General features: G+C 35.8%; 1 protein-coding gene across 2 annotated transcripts in view; it reads left to right on the forward strand.

Moving 5' to 3' along the window:
- PHIP (PHIP subunit of CUL4-Ring ligase complex) overlaps nucleotides 1-3,184 on the forward strand; it is a 127,458-nt gene extending 124,274 nt beyond the window's left edge. Inside the window, exon 40 of one of the 2 annotated variants that reach the window (XM_080805754.1) lies at nucleotides 2,423-3,184. In XM_080805754.1, coding sequence (XP_080661880.1) covers nucleotides 2,423-3,060 — 638 coding nt within the window. In that variant the 3' untranslated portion in view covers nucleotides 3,061-3,184. The remainder of the gene's footprint in view (nucleotides 1-2,422) is intronic. The other variant, XM_080805755.1, reaches the window with a different exon arrangement.
- Nucleotides 3,185-18,634: the final 15,450 nt, after the last annotated feature.

Raw genomic sequence — 18,634 nt, forward strand, 5'->3', positions numbered from 1 at the left:
AATAAGTGTTTGAATTAAGAAGCAAGTGTGCTCGCTTGGGCAGCACATGTACTGATAAAGAAGCAAATGATTTTGTATATATGAGTTTTTTATATTTTTATATTTGCTTCCTTTCTGAACGGAATTAAAAGTTTTGTATGATATATTGGCTTTGATTCTGTCACTTTGAGCCCTACAGAAATCAAATGTGTATAGTGAATTGGTTCTAGCATTATGATAGTGAGGTCCAATTTGATTTATAAGTTTTGAGTATCACAAATATACAAGTTACCAGTACAATAATTATTGATATCTGAATTACCTATTAGAATCAAGAGTCAGTGCTGTCAAGTAGAAATATAATATAAACCATGACATAAACATGGTCAAGTTTTCTAGTAACTACTACATGCAATAACAGGTGGAAGTTACCAATTTTAATTATTTACTCCATTATATCCAAAATATTATTTCAACATGTGATCAGTATTTCAAAGTGTACAATGCTTCAGTATTCACATTTCAGTTTAATTAAAAATTCAGTTTCTCAGTTGCATAGCTGTATTTCAAATGCTCAGTCGCCACATGGTTAGTAACTACCTTCTTGAACAGCACAGATCCACATAAAGAGAGCTGCATTTGTTCTTAACCTCTTTAGTTGATGTATTGCTTTGTAATGTTGATGAAACCTGTAGTTCTTTCCTCCAGAAAATGCAAAATTTTGTATTCACAAAATTTAGACCATTTCAAGAAGTTCATGGAGTCCTTGAAGCCACACTATAGAATTTCTATAGTGGGTACATGGACTGGATATTTAGATTCCTTGTCAGTAGTCTTAATGTAAAACAAGATATATAGAATCCTCAGACAGGTTAAGTGTAATTGTGTTAGAAAATCTTAATTTATTCTCTCTCTCTCACACACACACACACACACACACACACACACACACACACACTTCTCCCTGTTCCCTTTCCTTCATTATGCCAGAAAACCACTAAAGAAAGTCATTTGTACTCTGGGGGTCAGGAAATGAGGGCTTTGCCTTTTCCCACTGCCTCTGGCTCTGACCTCTTGTGACTTGATTTTTTTCTTTATATTTATGAAGGATAATTCAGACCTATGACAAAAACAATACCATTATGAAGAAACATTCTCTTTAGAAGCTGTTTTCATCTTTTTATGGATTTCCTCTAGAATATTGCATTGCAGATCACCCTTCACAACTAAACAAAAAAGTCTTAGAACTTTGAAGGAAAAAGTTAGTGGAAATACATGTTTATCACCTTTTTCCTTCACCTGATGGGGTAATAGCTTTTTTTTTTTTTTTAACACAGAATGGCTGTTCATGATCTCTAGAATTTTATATTTTTTTATAAATCATAATGACCTTTATCAAGAAGTTTGTTACAATTATAATGGTGGAATACATAATAGATTTTATTGATACATGGAGTTAGTACTGCTTATGATAATAAATCAATTGTTTGCAATTCAGTTACATAAGGATATGGGACCATTTCAAAGAGCCTGTGGAGAAAAGTGCTGTTTAGTTGTTTATTTCATCCTTTTTAAACAATCTTGAGAACATAGTTCATGACCAAGAGTAACTTATTTCTACTCTTGTAGTTAGGATAGATGAAGAATATCAAAGGTATTGGTAGTTTTTGGAGAATAACTGATGTAAATTATTCCACTAGATGTACTCTGAAACTTCTTGTGTGATAGGAGAGGAAGTCCTTTTTACTTCTGAGGGACATAAGGAAATAGTTAGACTGTAAACTTTTCTGTGATCCTAGAGAGGGTGTGATAATCACATCCAAAAAGGGAATGAATCATTCCACTCTTGATAGTCCCTTTTTATTCCATCCCTAGTAGGAAAAAGTGATTAGAGCTAAGTAGAAGGGGATGATCTGCTTATGTATTCAGATTACGAAGTTAAAATGTCATAGATTTTATACTAAGATCATTTCCATAATTGAGCTGCTTAAAGGTAGGAATACAAAAAACTTTTTAATGAGGTGAACAATAAGGTTCTTTGTGGTTGCTAAGTTCCATACAAGTATATAGGGTCATTTTGTGCAATGGAAACAATGCTTTTATATTACAACATGTAGTGAACGTAATAGTGGAGTAAGAAATCTTGGCTAATCCCACCTCAGTCATAATTTACAGTATTAACAGGTTATTTATTTGTTCTGAGTTTCATTTCCCTCATGTGAGGTCATTAATTATTTCATTGAGGATCTTTTCCTCCTCTGAATTTTAAGTAGAAAATAATATCATTAAACTATTAGCCTTTTGTTGGCTCTTTTTCTCATTTTAGTAAAAACAAATCAGTATTATGTTGCTACATAAGTATAGCAGTGTCCTTAATGACTAGTTTGAGGGTCAAATAAAAAAAGCAATTCCATATATTAAGTGTGCTGTTGTTCCTTTTTAGCAGATTGTAAGAACAATGCTCTCGTACCAGGAAGCATTCAAGTAAATGGCCATGGAGGGCAGCCAGCCAAACTTGTGAAGAGAGGACCTGGAAGGAAGCCTAAGGTAGAAGTTAATACCAGCAGTGGTGAAGTTATACACAAGAAAAGGGGTAGAAAACCCAAAAAGCTACAGTATGCAAAGCCAGAAAATTCAGAGCAAAATAGTGTGCATTCAATCAGAGATGAAGTGGTTCCTTCTTCTACATGCAGTTTTCTTTCTGAAACTAATACTGTAAAGGAGGATTTGTTACAGAAAAAAAGTCGTGGAGGCAGAAAACCGAAAAGGAAGATGAAGACACAAAAACTAGATTCAGATCTCATAGTTCCTACAAGTGTTAAAATGCTAAGGAGAAGTAACAGAAAAAAGACAGATGATCCTATGGATGAGGAAGAAGAGTTTGAGGAACTTAAAGGCTCTGAACCCCACATGAGAACTAGAAATCAAGGTCGAAGGACAGCTTTCTATAATGAGGATGATTCTGAAGAGGAGCAAAGGCAGCTGTTGTTCGAAGACACCTCTTTGACTTTTGGAACTTCTAGTAGAGGACGAGTCCGAAAGTTGACTGAAAAAGCAAAAGCTAATTTAATTGGTTGGTAACTTGTACCAAAATATTTTACTTCAAAATCATAAAGCAGGTACAGTTAAGGAATATGTAGAACTAAGGCTTCTGCTTCCTTGCTGCTATGGTGGATTAGGGAATGTTATGATTTGATTTGCAAAAAAAACAAACAAACTTACAAGACACTTCACTTCTTTAAATGAATATATATATATATAAATATATACATATATATTTTAAATGTTTGCTATTTATTGCCCTTAGATAGGTTATGCATTTCAACATTCATTTCATTCACTGTTTGAAACAAAAAAAATTGAGGACCTATAATGAATTCCCAGTTTATTTCTGGAAAAGACAGTTCTGCTATACTCTTAAGGAGCATAATATTCCTAGTGATAGAGCATTTCGTGTTAAAAAGAATTATTTTTGACCAAGCCAGGTACATTTCTATTGATGCAGAAGTCGTGCCCCTAGGAAGACAGATGTTACCAGAGTAGCAGTAAATTAAGAAGTGTGTTTCCTCTAAAGATAAATATAAAATTCCCACCATTTGATACCCTAAAAAGTTTAATTTTAATTATAGAATGTTCATCTACAAAGAATCTAGACAAGGCTTTTGCTGTATTCCATTTCTGCCAAACGTAAGAGAAAATGTACTGATGAAAAGGAAACATATCCACATTGGAAAACATTTGACTGTCTAATTTTTCAGACCTTGATTCTTATATCAATCACTCAATCTCTGTTTATTGTGCCAAAGACTGAGAATCAGTGCAGTGGAAAGCCTGTTTTTGACTGTCAGGACAGCATACACTTTTCAATATTGGAAAGGCTATATATTATTCTAAAGAGCACGTTATTAAAAAGAGTTATGCTGAGATGTATCTTTTTTTGGTACTTAATAGTAGAAAATAATGCACTGGTGGGTCCTTTGACAGAGATGTTTTAGAGAAGATGTTTAAGTGGTTAAAGGATTCAAGGAAAATACAGGAAAAAGGTATGGGATTTGATGTTTACTTGTTGATCTGGATTAATGTCATTTCTAAACTTTAGACATATCTAATAGGCTAAAATGACTTACAAAGAAATGTGTCTGTGTGTGTATGTGTATATATTGATAAATGGGTATAATTAAATATATATACAAACACATACTTATATACTATTACCCAGGTATAAATTCTTTTTTCAGGATTTTTTAGATAGTGGTAGAATAAAAATAATTTTAAAATGTCATACTTTATAGTTTAATTTTAAGGGGAAGATTGGTTATTTTCAATTATTAAAGGTTAAAATAGGCCAAATCACTTTTTATGCAATCATGTTTTATACAGTGGTCTCATTGCACATTGTGTTTTTTCTGCACTTTTTATGGTATCCTTATCACGCTGGTATGTCAATATACACCCTAAAGAAAAATTCCATTTAATGATTGTGCCTTGTATTCTATTATTTTTTGCATCATTAGTAAAATTAAGTTGTCTATTGTAAATGATAACTATATGACTTAGGAGAATGTATTGCTATATGTACTGCTATTGGAAAAGGAAAGCAGTTATTTATTTGTTTATGGTACAGTTAGTTATTTTATACCTTAAAAACCAACATAAATACCATTTCTATTGTTTAAAAATTATTGTCCATTTTTTAAAAAGTTTAAAGAATGTAGTATTTTCTGAGGACTGGTATGGTACAAAAATGTAACCAAAATTTTCAGATACTACATTTTTAAAAAGTGAGGATGGGAAAATATGTATCAGCATGACCCTTATGTAGAAAAATAAAGTCTTTAATTGAAACTTGGCAAAATACATTACATAATTTTATTTCTTTACTTATTTCTGGTAGGGATAAATGTTAGCCGTCATTTAATTGTATTGAGAAACAATGGAAAGTGATGCATTTGGGCTTTTTACATCATTTGTAACTAAATTTGTACAGAAATCCTCCTGTGAAATTAAGTAAACCATTTTCCAGATCTTAACTGGATTGCTGTGATTTTGCAGTTGAGAAATAATTTCAAATTTTTCAGGTTTTTGTATATTTATTTTTTTCTAACAAATATATTTAACTATATAATTAAAATTCAGTAGTTAAACTCTTCATAATGCAGAAATGGATGGCTTGGTTGTATAGTAAAATGAGTCTTTCAGTTACACCATTATTGAGAATAATGTGTATGTTTGAGATTTAAGTCATTAAAGTAATGTGTTGCTTTTGAAGGCAATCTCTTTGAAACATGTAATTTCCTGATGTTATCTGCATTGTGTTGGAAAAAAAATAGACTATAAATCCATTTTTGTAAAAATTATGTGTACAGTTTTAAGGTGTGTACAGAAAAAGAGCGTACAGTCTTAGAGTGGAATGTACCTCTAGTACGATGTATGGATTAGTTCTGACTCTTGAGCAAAGAAATGAGTATTTACCATCTTACCTGCAACAAGTAAATGTACTATTCCTGTTCTAAAGACACTGTATATTTATGACCTTATTTGGACATCATTAGACACTGGTTTCTTAGTAAAGCAAAATGACTTGGATTCAGATTCTTTGTAATTGAAACTTAAAAAAATGTATTAGTAATACCAGATATATTTAGATTTTATATTTTTATAATTTAGCTTCTATACATTGCAAAAGTTGAATTGAGCAGTTTAAGTCATCTTCATATTTTTGTTCTGTTTGACCAAATATCAAAAATATTGGAAAAATACCCTCTTTGAGACAGTGACACCATGTATGTACTCTTTGTAGGCCAAAAGGAAATGTTGACAATTGTCTTAGGTGAGCAATAAAAACCTCAAGTTCATTGAAAGTTTCAGAATACATGGAAAATATATATCAATTTATATATTTTTAAGTACCTAACTAATATTCTTTCCCTTCCCCTCCAACAGCCTCCAGTCCTAATCATATCTTAAAAAGTTATAAAATGTTGCAAATAACAGTTTAAACGTTCAGTTTAATTGCAGCCTCACAACTCTGGGCAATAGATATATACCTTCTTAAAATTTTTCCTTTGCAATCTGCTATTATGTCTTAGACTGTTTTCTGCATAACTTTATGTACTAAAGAATGTTGGTCTTGTTTGCATTGTTTTTATTGGCACAACTTCACCACAAATTTGAAGACTATTTGTTACAATTATTATGAAAGTATGTTCCCCCTTAAATTTAATTAGAATAACTGTGTAGAATAATTGTGAGCTTGATCATGTCACATCTGAGATACGAGTTTGGCTGTATTTAGTATCACTTGGAAGTGAATTGCATAAGATAGACTGTTCTGCAAAAAGATCCTCATGCAGCATTATGTTAACATCTATAGTAATGCCCCTTATCTGCAGTGTAGTATATTAATCAGACATTTTAACAAATGTATTCAAATAACATTTTTGCTTATGTGATATTCACATTTACATGTTTTAAAAATCTGACTTATAAATTAGTTCTTCTAGTTAATAGTATTCTAGCATTCCATTTTATCCATGCATACCTATGTATCTCTCACATGTCAACTGGAAGCAATTTTGATTTTGTTTTCTATTTAATGAAAACAAATTGTTATTCTGAATGTTTTTGTTCACCTGAAATTTGTTTTTAAGTAGGTTGAAAGGACCAAGATACTTGAGTGTTTAAAGGGCTATAAGCATTCTCCTTATATGCAGGAAATACATGATTTAAAGTCATAAAAGAGGAAGTACTTTTATGTTCTGTGAATTACTCCCCTACTAAGAAAAAGAAAGTATTTTTTAAATAACAGGTTGTGATGTGGTTTAGTTATATTTAGGTGAGAATTTATTTTCCTATTAAAATTTGAAAAAATACACCTTTTCCTTAACTTTCCTCCTTGCACTTACCCTTGGTTCCCCAAATTTCCAAGTGATTTGAGCTAAATATTACATTTACTAAGAAACTACTTATGTTCTTAATTATACTGAGCTAAGCACTACAAATGATGTTTTTGTACAATGTACAGTAACCAAGAAGAGGTCAAATTGAGTCAGAAGACTGTAAGTACCACTTTTGACGCTCCAGAGATAAATCTTGTACACACTGCAGTTAAACAATTAGAAAACATTATGAGGTATAAAAATATATATTATTTTTAGTTTTGATAGTTCTGTGTTGAAATACTTTTTTAATGCAGATAAAATCATCAGGAAATTAACCTTTATATGGCACAAACCAAATACATAATAGTGGGTGGCTATGAGTTTCTACATTTAAGGAGCTAAGAATAGGTTTGAGATGATATATAGTACACACGATAACGATGCAGAGAGGCACACACATGCTCATTACTTTTAAGATTATGTGTGTTGATTAATCACAATGGTAAACTATAAATTGAGGCAAAATACAAAGTTACATTTTTGGACCATATTAAAACTGCAAGAAGATGAGGTCTTTATTAAAGATCTTTTAGAAAACTTAAATCCTGTCACACGATATTTAGACGTGTAGAATGTAGCTCAATTTTTTAAAAGTAACTGACCTAGAGGGTTAAAGTTGAAACTGACACATTTTCAAATTAAAATTATACTTATTTTGTACAGGAAACAATGTTAAACGCAAGCAAATCTGTTGTATGTAATAAGTAACACAGAGTTTAAAGACAAATTATTTAGCTTTATTGAGGTTTTTGTTTTTTTCCTTCCAGAAACCTGGAGTATCATGTTATAAACGGCAGTCTCACACCAGAATAGCAGTGCCCTTTCTTTTTGTACATATTGATTGGACCTTTCTTTACTGTTATGTGGACACTTTCTATGTTAGTTTTGATGCATAATTCTTTGAATCCTTTTATACAAACTAGAATGTATGTGTAAGAATTCCTGTCCCTGCAATGTAGTAACTACAAACTTATTTTTAAATAAATAGAAAACTTGTTTTTCTAAGCTATTTTGTAGAGCCTCCTGATTTGTTTTTTGTTTTGTTTTGTTTTGTTTTGTTTTGTTTTGGTAACACATAAGCACTCAGTACCCATTTAAACAGGCACTGTACCAAAGATGCTATTATGTAAATGCTCTATTTAGCCCAGTGTTAAAATTACTAGCCAGTTGTGGTTACCCTAATTCCAGAACAACCAAAGGTTGAAAATAAGTCCCTTTGCCCTTTTTTTTTTTTTTAAGATTTTACTTGTTTATTTGAGAAGCGAGCGTATGCACATGTGTGCCCTGGTGAGCAAAGGAAGGAGTAGAGAGAGACAGAATTTCAAGGAGACTCTGTGCTGAGCTGAGCCAGTCTTGGGACTTGATCTCAACACCCTGATAACCTAGCTGAAACCAAGAGTCTGTCACTTAACTGATAGCCACCCAGGCACCCCTACTCACTTGCCTTTTAATATGTACATTTAATAAGACAATTTACTATGTGCAGTTTACTGTACTTGGTGATAAATATATTCAGATATTTCTAAGAGATAAATCAAAGGGACAGTTTGTATTTTTTTCAAAATGTGAAGTAAAATTTCTGCAAAAAAGATGGAATGTTGAAAATTTTCACTTGTTGAAAGTTACACAAAATAAGATTTGTGAAAGTGTTGCTGTTTTCCTAGAAGTTTGTTCAGATTGGCATACATTTTTTACTTCCTAAGAATCCCAATTTTAGTGTAAAGAATGCATAAGGCTATAATAAATGATAATTCAGATTAAGCAGATAATGGGATGATTTGTGATTTTATGCTATTAATGATCATTTCTCCCTAAAAATTTTTGTTTAAATGACTATAAAATAAATTTCTAAGTTGAGGAAAGCAGGTAAACATTTCCGAAGTGCTTTCCCCCCCCCTTTTTCTGAACTAAGCTGATACTAATATCTAGTACATACTTAGAAGAACCAGTTGAGAAAAATTTCATTTTCAGCAATACTTTTTACTGGTTTCTCTTTTGTAATAACATCAACTTTATCTTCGAAGCTGTTTCCCTATTATTTAAGGACAATAAGAAGAAAAACCAAAGCACAAGACTTCTGTCCCTTGTAATATATACCTTGCATTTGTAATCTTTTTGCACTTAACACGTTTATTGTATTTTGATTGCTCTTTGGTTTTGTTTGGAAAAAGAACAGAAAGGATTCGATGAAGTTTCTGCCTAATCAGCTAGACATGGTGGCAGCAGTGTAATGGAATGAACTAGGCTCAGAGTTGAGCCATCTCTTTAAGCTTCACTTTCTTCATATGTAAAGTTAAAAAAAACAAAAGATTAGATAATCTGCAATGTCCAATTCATTTCAAATAGTCATATGATTATGTCTCATTTGTATATTGTCCCCCGTACTTGTGGTTCAATCTTGACTTTTCTGTTTAATCCATAAATAAATAATGCCATTTTATGTTTAATTTCCAGGCAAGCTGTATCTTATGACCATGACTTACTGTAGCAAGTGCAAGATCTGAACCCTTAGAGAAAGGAGGTGTGAGTTGTAATATTTGTTTACACTAATAAATACTAAAGTTTGTGATTTTCCCAGGGCCCTCTGGAAAGTCTCAAAGATAGTTTCTGTATAAAACACACCTTGAAATTTTTATTTTAGGGTTCAATTTTGGGAAAGCAAAATCAAAAGTTTTCAGAGGAGATTTAATCACTTCATTAAGACAGGATCATGGGTGCTTTAGAATAATAGTTGGTTCCCCCCTCAATAAAAGTGAAATAAAACACTTAAAAAGAAACATAGAAAGCAGAACAATTTCAAGGAAACTTAACATCTTTCCCAAGTGAAAAACTTCTTTAATTTTGGTCTTTGTTTTAATAATCAAGGACGTTATAAAGTCAAAACAAAGCCAAGCAAATTATTCTGATGAGATAGGGAAAATCTATCTGAGCAGATTATATAGAAGTTGAAGAGCAATTTAGTCTTCTATTGAGCTCTTTTTTTTTTTTTAAGATTTTATTTATTTATTTGACAGAGATCACAAGTACACAGAGAGGCAGACAGAGAGGGGGAGTGGGAAGCAGGCTCCCCTCTGAGCAGAGAGCCAGACACGGGGCTCCATCCCAGGACCCTGAGATCATGATCTGAGCTGAAGGCAGAGGCTTAACCCACTGAGCCACCCAGGCGCCCCACAGTCTTCTATTGAGCTCCTTAAGACCAGTTTGTTATTTTAATGGAGAACAGCAAATTCTAGTTTGGTATTGACATAGTCCTTAACAGTAAAATTTTCACCACTCTTTCGTTCCCTTCCTTTTCTTGTAAGTACATCAAAACTGGGGGAGTTTTGCCAAAATTTTTAATACATTTTGTAAGTTTCTTTTCAGACTCTTACTCTGTCTTCTAGAGCCTCAAGTTTTTCATGTTTTGGAACAAATAGACACTTCTGGACAAAACACTCTGTTGAAAAATTCATTCTGTTATCTTCATACTTAATTGTATTTTTCTGTCAGTATTTTTCCCAGCTACATATGTTAATTACAAATTTTAAGCAATGTAACTATTTTACTGAGAAAACTCAAAGGAAAGGAATTGGGAACTGTCCAATGGAAGCATTTTTGCAGAATAACAAAGCTCGTGAATACTCATAACTTTGAAACCTTAAAGTTGTAAAAATGAACATGTCCGTTATACATAATCTAAAGATAGCCATCCATAGTATATAAATACAAGCAAATGTACATAAAATTATGTTCAGTGAGCAATATTTCAGAATTGAATCCTACGTGCAATTAAATAGGTATCCAATGATTACCCATTAATTAACTCAATTTAATATTAATCCAAAGTTTTAAGTTACCTGAGGATCTTGGAAGTTATGTCCAAGCTGATATGCTATGAAACATAATTACTATTATACAAACATTTATGAGAATCACTATTCAATTTATTTGAAGACATTTTATATTTTTATTCTCAATAATATGTAAGTAATGTTAGCTCATCTAGTCAGTAGACTGACATGAGAAATTTAAGGGCTTCAGATTAACTTGTCTCTTAAGCAAGCCCAATGTTCATTTTAAAAGTTAAATGTATTCTTGGATTATACTCTGTACTTACATAGAAAAGACAGCCATTCTTTAATTCTTGAAAATATTAAATAATTTTCATAACCAAAATTATTAAATCAGCTTAATTTACCCAAATATTCACCTTAATTATATGAACTGGGACTCTTAAAATGTTTGTGAGCTACTTGTTTTGTAAGAACGATTGCCAGGGTCTCTTAGAAGTACTACAAAAAAACCTGAGTGGGGAGGATGTGGTTTCCAATTACCATATTATAATATTTTAAATGCCCAGTTTTCAACAAAAAATTGAGGCCTGCAAAGAAGAAGAAAAGTAGGGCTCTTTACAGGAAGATAAGACCACTGTATTAGATACAAAATTGGTTAAGACCAATACAATACAATACAGACCAATACAATAACTTTGTAGTTTTTCCAATGAACAGAAATGATTTTTAACTCTGCTGGATGAAAGCTACAAGTTAACATGTAATTTTACTTGATTTGGTGGGACCTTTAACCAAAATCTTAAAAGTCACTGGAAAGGACTTCATAAGCTCAGCTAAAACACTACCCTCACATTTATGAAACATAATTTCATCAAGTTTTGTGCTGTTTTCATGATACAAGGACAACCATGTTAAATCTGTTTAGGCCATATTTATCCCGGAGAAATAATAAACATCATGGCCATAGCTCTAGATAGAACTCTATCCTACAGACTCTGAGGTTCCAGTTTTGTTTTCTCATGAGTCACAAAAATTTGCTAATCGCCATGGTGACCTATTTCCTCTTTAACTTTAGTCAGCCTTCCTCACTTATGAAAACCACTTAAAAGATTGTCTGAAATATATTTCTCTGTCGTTACTATTACAAAACCAAGGAATGCTAATTAAACTCTCATAGTAGTCAGGGTAGCTATTTTATAAAATAGACTGACATTATTTCACCAGATATCAAACTACAATTAATAAATGAGCTTGCTATATAAAAACAGTACAAAACTTGGAGCAAATGAAATTCTCCTGTTCCTCTTCAGACATGCCACTGAGTGAACAAATTCTAGCTTTTTTGCTAACCATTCTGACCATCTCTTTTGTGACTTTTTTCATTTAAATATAGATTTTTCTCTTAGCTGTCTTCGCAAGCTACATGTACTCAAGTGCCAAACTCATACTGATAATGATCATTAATTCACCAATTGAACACTGTGTGCCAAGCACTATTCCACATTCTTTACATATAGAATTTTATTTTTTTAAGATTGTATGTTTAAGTAATCTCTACACCCAACGTGGGGCTCGAATTTACAACCCTGAGATCAAGAGTTGCATGCTTTTAGCATAGAGTATCTCTTTTAGACTGCAGAATAGTTTTATGAGTTAGATACAATTATTATTCCGATGTTATATTAGGGAAATTGAAAAGCACAGAGATTAAGTAACTTGCTCTCTACTCAAAAATGAGTTGACTGGATTAATGAGTGATTTCTATATATAATTTATAACATTGGCTCTAAGCACAATTCTAAGATTCTAAGATAAGGGTCTTTTTACAAAAGGCCATTACACAGGCTACCAAAAGGGCCTGCTTGTACTACCCATAATAATTCTCTGATATCTTGGATTTAAAAAACCACCAATCTGGGGCACCTGGGTGGCTCAGTGGGTTGGGCCTCTGCCTTCGGCTCAGGTCATGGTCTCAGGGTCCTGGGATCGAGCCCCGCATCGGGCTCTCTGCTCGGCGGGGAGCCTGCCTCCCCCTCCCCCTCTGCCTGCCTCTCTGCCTACTTGTGATCTATCTCTCTCTCTCTCTGTGTCAAATACATAAATAAAAAAAAAAAAATTAAAAAACCACCAATCTGTCATGGGTCACATTACTTTTAATTGAATCCCCAACAGTATATTTCTAGACATATGTTAGTCCAAGTCCTCTAAGAAGTACACACCAAGATAGGATTAAAAATGGAAGGCTTTGAATAAAGGAAGTGCCTGTGAAAGAAAATTGGGAGGGAGCTAGGAAAGGCTGAGAGCCATCAGATGCGAGGTTAAGTGTAACTCCAAATGAAGGAGAGAGGAAAGTAAGGTTAGATGAAAGTATCTTTGACTGCTGTGTAGTCTAAAGAAGACTCAGCAGGACAACTGGGGAAGTCCTTGAATCAAAGTTGACTACCAGAGGAGTACCCCATTTCCCAGGTAGGCATACATCTGCTTTAGTAACCCTGCCTGCCCAATATTGTCAGGAAGAGCCTCAGAAAGGTGAATCTATGGCACAAATGTAGCAATGGTACTTAGAGTTTAGGTGCAGGGGTCCCTGGTCTATTAAGCTCCCTGTAGCTGGAATTCTTCAAGGCACATTCTCATGACCACTACAATATGCTCGAGCAGCTTTTGACTTGTAGTCAAAGGTCAGTGTAACATTTTTGCTTAATTATTGCCATCACTTCTAACCTCTTGATTGAGTACATTGTTAAGAATGCAGACTCACAGTCCTTGAATAATTTTCTCTGCAAATCTCAGTTGTTCATAATTTAATTCATGATATGCAACCCAATATCCACTGATCCATATGATGCGGCCAGAAGTTCATATGGGAAGCATGATAACAATTCTGTCTATAATACCTAAGATATAAAAACTATAACTTGTTAATATAAATTAGTATCAATAATATTTATTAAGCTTATTAAGCCAACATAATGACCTAATAAAGGAGTTGTCCCATCATTACATCTGGGCAATGGATGACTCACTGGAAATCTTGAGAACAATTTTATACATGCCATACTTCACAGAAAGCTTTGAAATTGTTTAGGAGTGTTGTCTTGAATTAATCTTTTACATGATAGAGGTCTTCAACCAGGAGACTTGCAGAAATGGAATTAGGCAAGATAACCTAATACACACTAGACAGAATACAGAAATGTCAGATTATAACTGTATAAACAGACTTTGCTGCCTGACTTTTTTTTTTTTTTTGGTCATAAAGTTTGGATGCCTGTCAACCAATAGCCCTGGTGTACAAAAGCTAGATATTCTATTTTAGAAACATGAAAGCAATGTACAAATAATTTTAATGTGCTGGATATTGTGATACCAAAACTCAGATACTGGCTCATCTTCAAAATTAAGATTCATTTCAGTGAAGACTTTAAAGAAGTTACCCTCTGAGTTAACCTTTTTATGTCTTCTCAGCTGAGGGGCAAGTTAGAGAGACCCTTTTTCTTGAGTTTTGAGAAAATTTTTCAATGTTCTCTTACAAGTTATTAATCACCCAGGAGTTAGCTAACAAATGTATTAACTTGTTGATCCCTAGTTAAAAAAAGTTTCTTTTAATTTAGAGGAACTGTGGGCACCTGGCTGGCTCAGTTGGTTAAGCATTGGACTGTTGGTTTTGGCTCAGGTCCTAATCTCAGGGATCAGAGATGGGCTCCATGCTCATCATGAAGTCTGCTTCTCTCCTCCCTCTGCCCCTTCCTCCCTTCAAATAAATAAATAAATCTTAATTTAGAGGAATGGTTAAAATGGTCTACATTACACATTTTATTTTGGAACACTGCATGTGACTCAAGTATTTTGGCATAGTATAATATTGCAATGATTACAAATATTGATTTTATATTCTGTCATCTTGTGCTTACTAAGGAGCAGCTAGGAAGTGTCATAAGATGTAAGAGTGTCTCTTCTGCTGATTCCTATTTGCTTCTCTTCATTTTACTTACTATTTTACCTAATATCAGCATTTTTCCAAGAAATCTAACAAACACCCATTTTTAATTTCTTTGACAGAAATAGTTGAAATATTGCTAAAGAAACAGGATTTCACTTTACATATATGTTAGTTGGTCTCACTTTTTGACTTAAATTGTGTTTTATTTTTTTTCCAGATTTAACTAATGTATAATTGACAAATAAAAATTGTATATATTTAAGGTGTATAATGTGATGGTTTGATATATACATTGTGAAATGATTATCACAGTCAAGTTAATTCATATATCCATCACCTCATATGGTTACTTTTTTTTTTTTTTTTTTTTAGTTTGGTGAGAACACTTAAGATCTACTCTTTTAGCAAATTTCAAGTATACAATACAGTATTATTAACTATAATCACCATGCTGTGTAAATTAGATCTCCAGAACTTATTGATAACAAAGCTTATACCTTTTGGCCAGCCTCTTCCAGTTCTCTCTCCCCTTCTCAGCCCCTGGAAACCACTGCTCCCCTGTCTGGTTCTAGGAGTTCCACTTTTTTAGATTCCACATATAAATGAGATCATTTCCTCAGTACTATTTGTGCCATCAATCATGCTTTCCCAGTCCATTTTATACCAAATGTAAAATGTACAACATGTGTACTCAGGCTCTTATAGATGTCTTGTGAATTATAGACACTCAAATATTTCTCTTTTTTCTGTAGTAAAATTTTTATTTATTTATTTATTTTTTAGATTTTATTTATTTGACAGCAAGATCACAAGTAGGCAGAGAGGCAAGCAGAGAGAGAGGGGGACGCAGGCTCCTGCTTAGCAGAGAGCCCGATGTAGGACTTGATCCCAGGACCCCGAGACCATAACCTGAGCTGAAGGCAGATACTTAACCCACTGAGCCACCCAGGTGCCCCTCAAATACTTCTCTTTAACAAATTCTCTTGAATGAAGTTAAAGCCTGAGTGCTCTCTAATATCATTTTTGTACTTTTTTGGTGGCATATTCTTTGTCTCTTTAAATGACAATAATTTTGTAATGTTTTCAAAATTTAGTCATGTTTTTACACAAGGTATAATTCATTCATTTTCACTGCTGTATAATACTTATTGTATTATACGTGTTAACATGTGACCATATAACAATGATCATTCTGTTGCCAATAGATGTGGTGGTTCTTTCCAGCTTTTTGCTATTATGGACATTATTTCCTGTGTTTCCTTTTGTCCCACAACAACTCATCTCCTGCCCTGTTGCTGACAGTGAGTGAGTGTGTGTGTGTTTATGTTTAGTAAATCCAGTTCTCGTGCTCATCATGAGACCCCTTGAGAGACATGATGAGCCCAGCTGGCCCCACTTACGAGATTCCTATTGAAACAGGCCTGATTCTATATTTTCCTATAAAATGCTTTAGCTTTTTACTCTGGGATGGTCTGCCGTTTTGAAGGCATTAGCCTGTTGCAACCTCCTTTGCCTGGCAAACTAATTAGACTATTGTTCCTCTTTATCCCCGAACTCTATTTTCATGTCATATTTTCGCTCTGGATCACAGAATTCAGTTTTAGACACTGAACCTACACTGTCCCTCTCTACTGTGTACTCTGCACTACCGACATCAGACATGAGAATGTGAAAATGAACCTCTTATCACCAAAGTTTTCTAGGAAGAAGTAAACACACACATACAACCTCCTCTGGGAGGCTGTCCCCCAAAAAAGCTACAGTGGTGAAAAAAGCCCTGGAAGAGTCAAATGTCCCTGGTCTTCAACCACGGTTCTGCATTTATGAACTGTTAAGTCATTTAACTTTCTGAGTCTCTTTGCACAACAACAAACAGGCCTTTATGATTCCTGAATGGCCTGCTTTCTGCTGTGGTATAGGAGATCAAATAAAACCTCCATTTATTCCACAACACCTGCTGTGTCCCAGCCACTACACTAGGTCCAGACATGAAACATATGGCTCTTGTCATGGAAGAGCTCACCAGGCTAGAGCGTGGTTCTCTGCTACTCACCGGAATCACCTAGAGGATGATTTTTAAAAATATGGATGCCTGAGTTCCCTGCATCCTGGTCATCCTGGACAAATTTCTTAAGCTCTCTTAGTTTATAGTCCACCTGTATGGTCGAGATAATAGAAGCTACTACATAGGGTAGTTGTAAGTATTAAATAATTCATAACACCTGCTTCACCTTGTGCCTGGGGCAGAGTCGTAGGTAATAAACTGCTGCAGATGGGCTGGGGAAGGTAAGTGACAACACAGCTGGAGCAGTGATCTTTGCGACAATGGAGACACACAGGTGCTCTGAAGACCCCAGGAGGGTAATTTAACTCAGCTGGAATGCCATCCCCGAAGGTATTCGGAGCCCAGTTTTTAACTCAAAGATGAGTAAATCAGCCAGACAAGCCCTGGGAGGCAATTGGGAAGAGGAATCTCCCAGAGAAAGGAGGCTGTTCAGTTCCTTTGGAGCCTACAAGGAGGGATGAGACTGGGGGAAGCACAGAGGCCAGATCTTGAGGGGCCTTTGAAAGCAGGCAGAGGGGGTTGGCCTCTGTGCTGCTGTCCATCAGAAGCCACCAATCGGGTTTAAACTAGGGGGCGCCTGGGTGGCTCAGTGGGTTAAAGCCTCTGCCTTCAGCTCAGGTCATGATCCCAGGATCCTGGAATCGAGCCCCACATCGGGCTCTCTGCTCAGCCGGGCAGCCTGCTTCCTCCTCTCTCTCTGCCTGCCTCTCTGCCTGCTTGTGATCTCTGTCAAATAAATAAATAAAATCTTAAAAAAAAAAAAAAAAAACTAGGAAGAACGCGATCATAGTTGCGTTTAAGTTAGGTCACTGCGTCCTGGTGTGGATCCGAGGGGCTCAGATTTTGAAAGTGGAGTGGGGTGATCAGTGGGACTGGTGACCTAATGTCAGGCTGTTGCAACGGGGACAGAGTAGGAGTCTAAGAAGAGATGGGGGAAAATGGGCAAACTCTACAGCCCCGGGCGGGATGAGTAGGATAAGGGATGAGGAGGACAGAAGGCCGGCCATCCTGCCTCTTGGCACTAACAGTGGCCAAGGAAGGGCGGGGCTAAACCTGGGATGGCTGTTCACCGCACGAACTCGAGTTCTGTGGCGGAACCACGGCGGATTCCATGTAGGGCGCGGCGAGTCGGGACGGCTTGCAGGCCCGCGGACGGAGACAGCCGGGTGAGGCTCCCGCGGGCGGCGCCTCCTCCCGGCTAACGCCACCAGCGGAGGGTGAGCGCGGCGATGCCGGGGGAGCGCGGTCTTCGCCCCTGACGTTCCTGCAGTCGCCGCCTGCCCCTCCCCGACGCGAGGAGCGCGCGCCGCGGCCTCACCGCGCGGGCGGAGGTGGGGGGCTCCCCGGGGGCGGCCCGGAGCCCGGCTTTCTCAGGGAGCGGGGCCGAGTGCCGACCGAGACCCCGGGCCAGAGCGCGGGCCGCGCGAGGGCCCTCCTCTCCCGCGCTCCTGGAACAGGGTTGAGGAGGAAACAGGGCGACGACGGCGCCCTCTCCCTCTGTGGCGTCATTTCAGGTATTTGGGGGTGAGGAAGAAGGAGGCGACGTGTATAATTTAGTGCTCCTTTTGGGGCCTGGGGGAGGACAGGTGTTCATCTTTCTTCATTGAAGTCCGCTCTGTCGTCTGCACCTTCTCTCTCGCTCTCTGTCCTGTTTCCTTCCTTCGTTACATCCCATTACTCGAGTTCGTCATTTATCTTGTGGCGTTTAAACAACGTGGGTGTACCCCTCTATATTTATAATTCTAGAAACAGCAACTATTGACTCTATCGGAAATAGATTTTTGTGTCAAATGGGAGGCCAGGGGGACTACTTTCCATGAATAGTCCTGTCGAGTGATTCTGTTCTGACGCAGGTTCCTGAGCTGGGTTCACCCATGTGTTTCCCTGGAACGTCCCTTAGTGCCTAGGACTGTGGGGATGCTTGGCCGACTGTCGG

This window comes from Martes martes, assembly GCF_963455335.1.
Source record: "Martes martes genome assembly, chromosome: 6".
NCBI lineage: Eukaryota > Metazoa > Chordata > Mammalia > Carnivora > Mustelidae > Martes > Martes martes.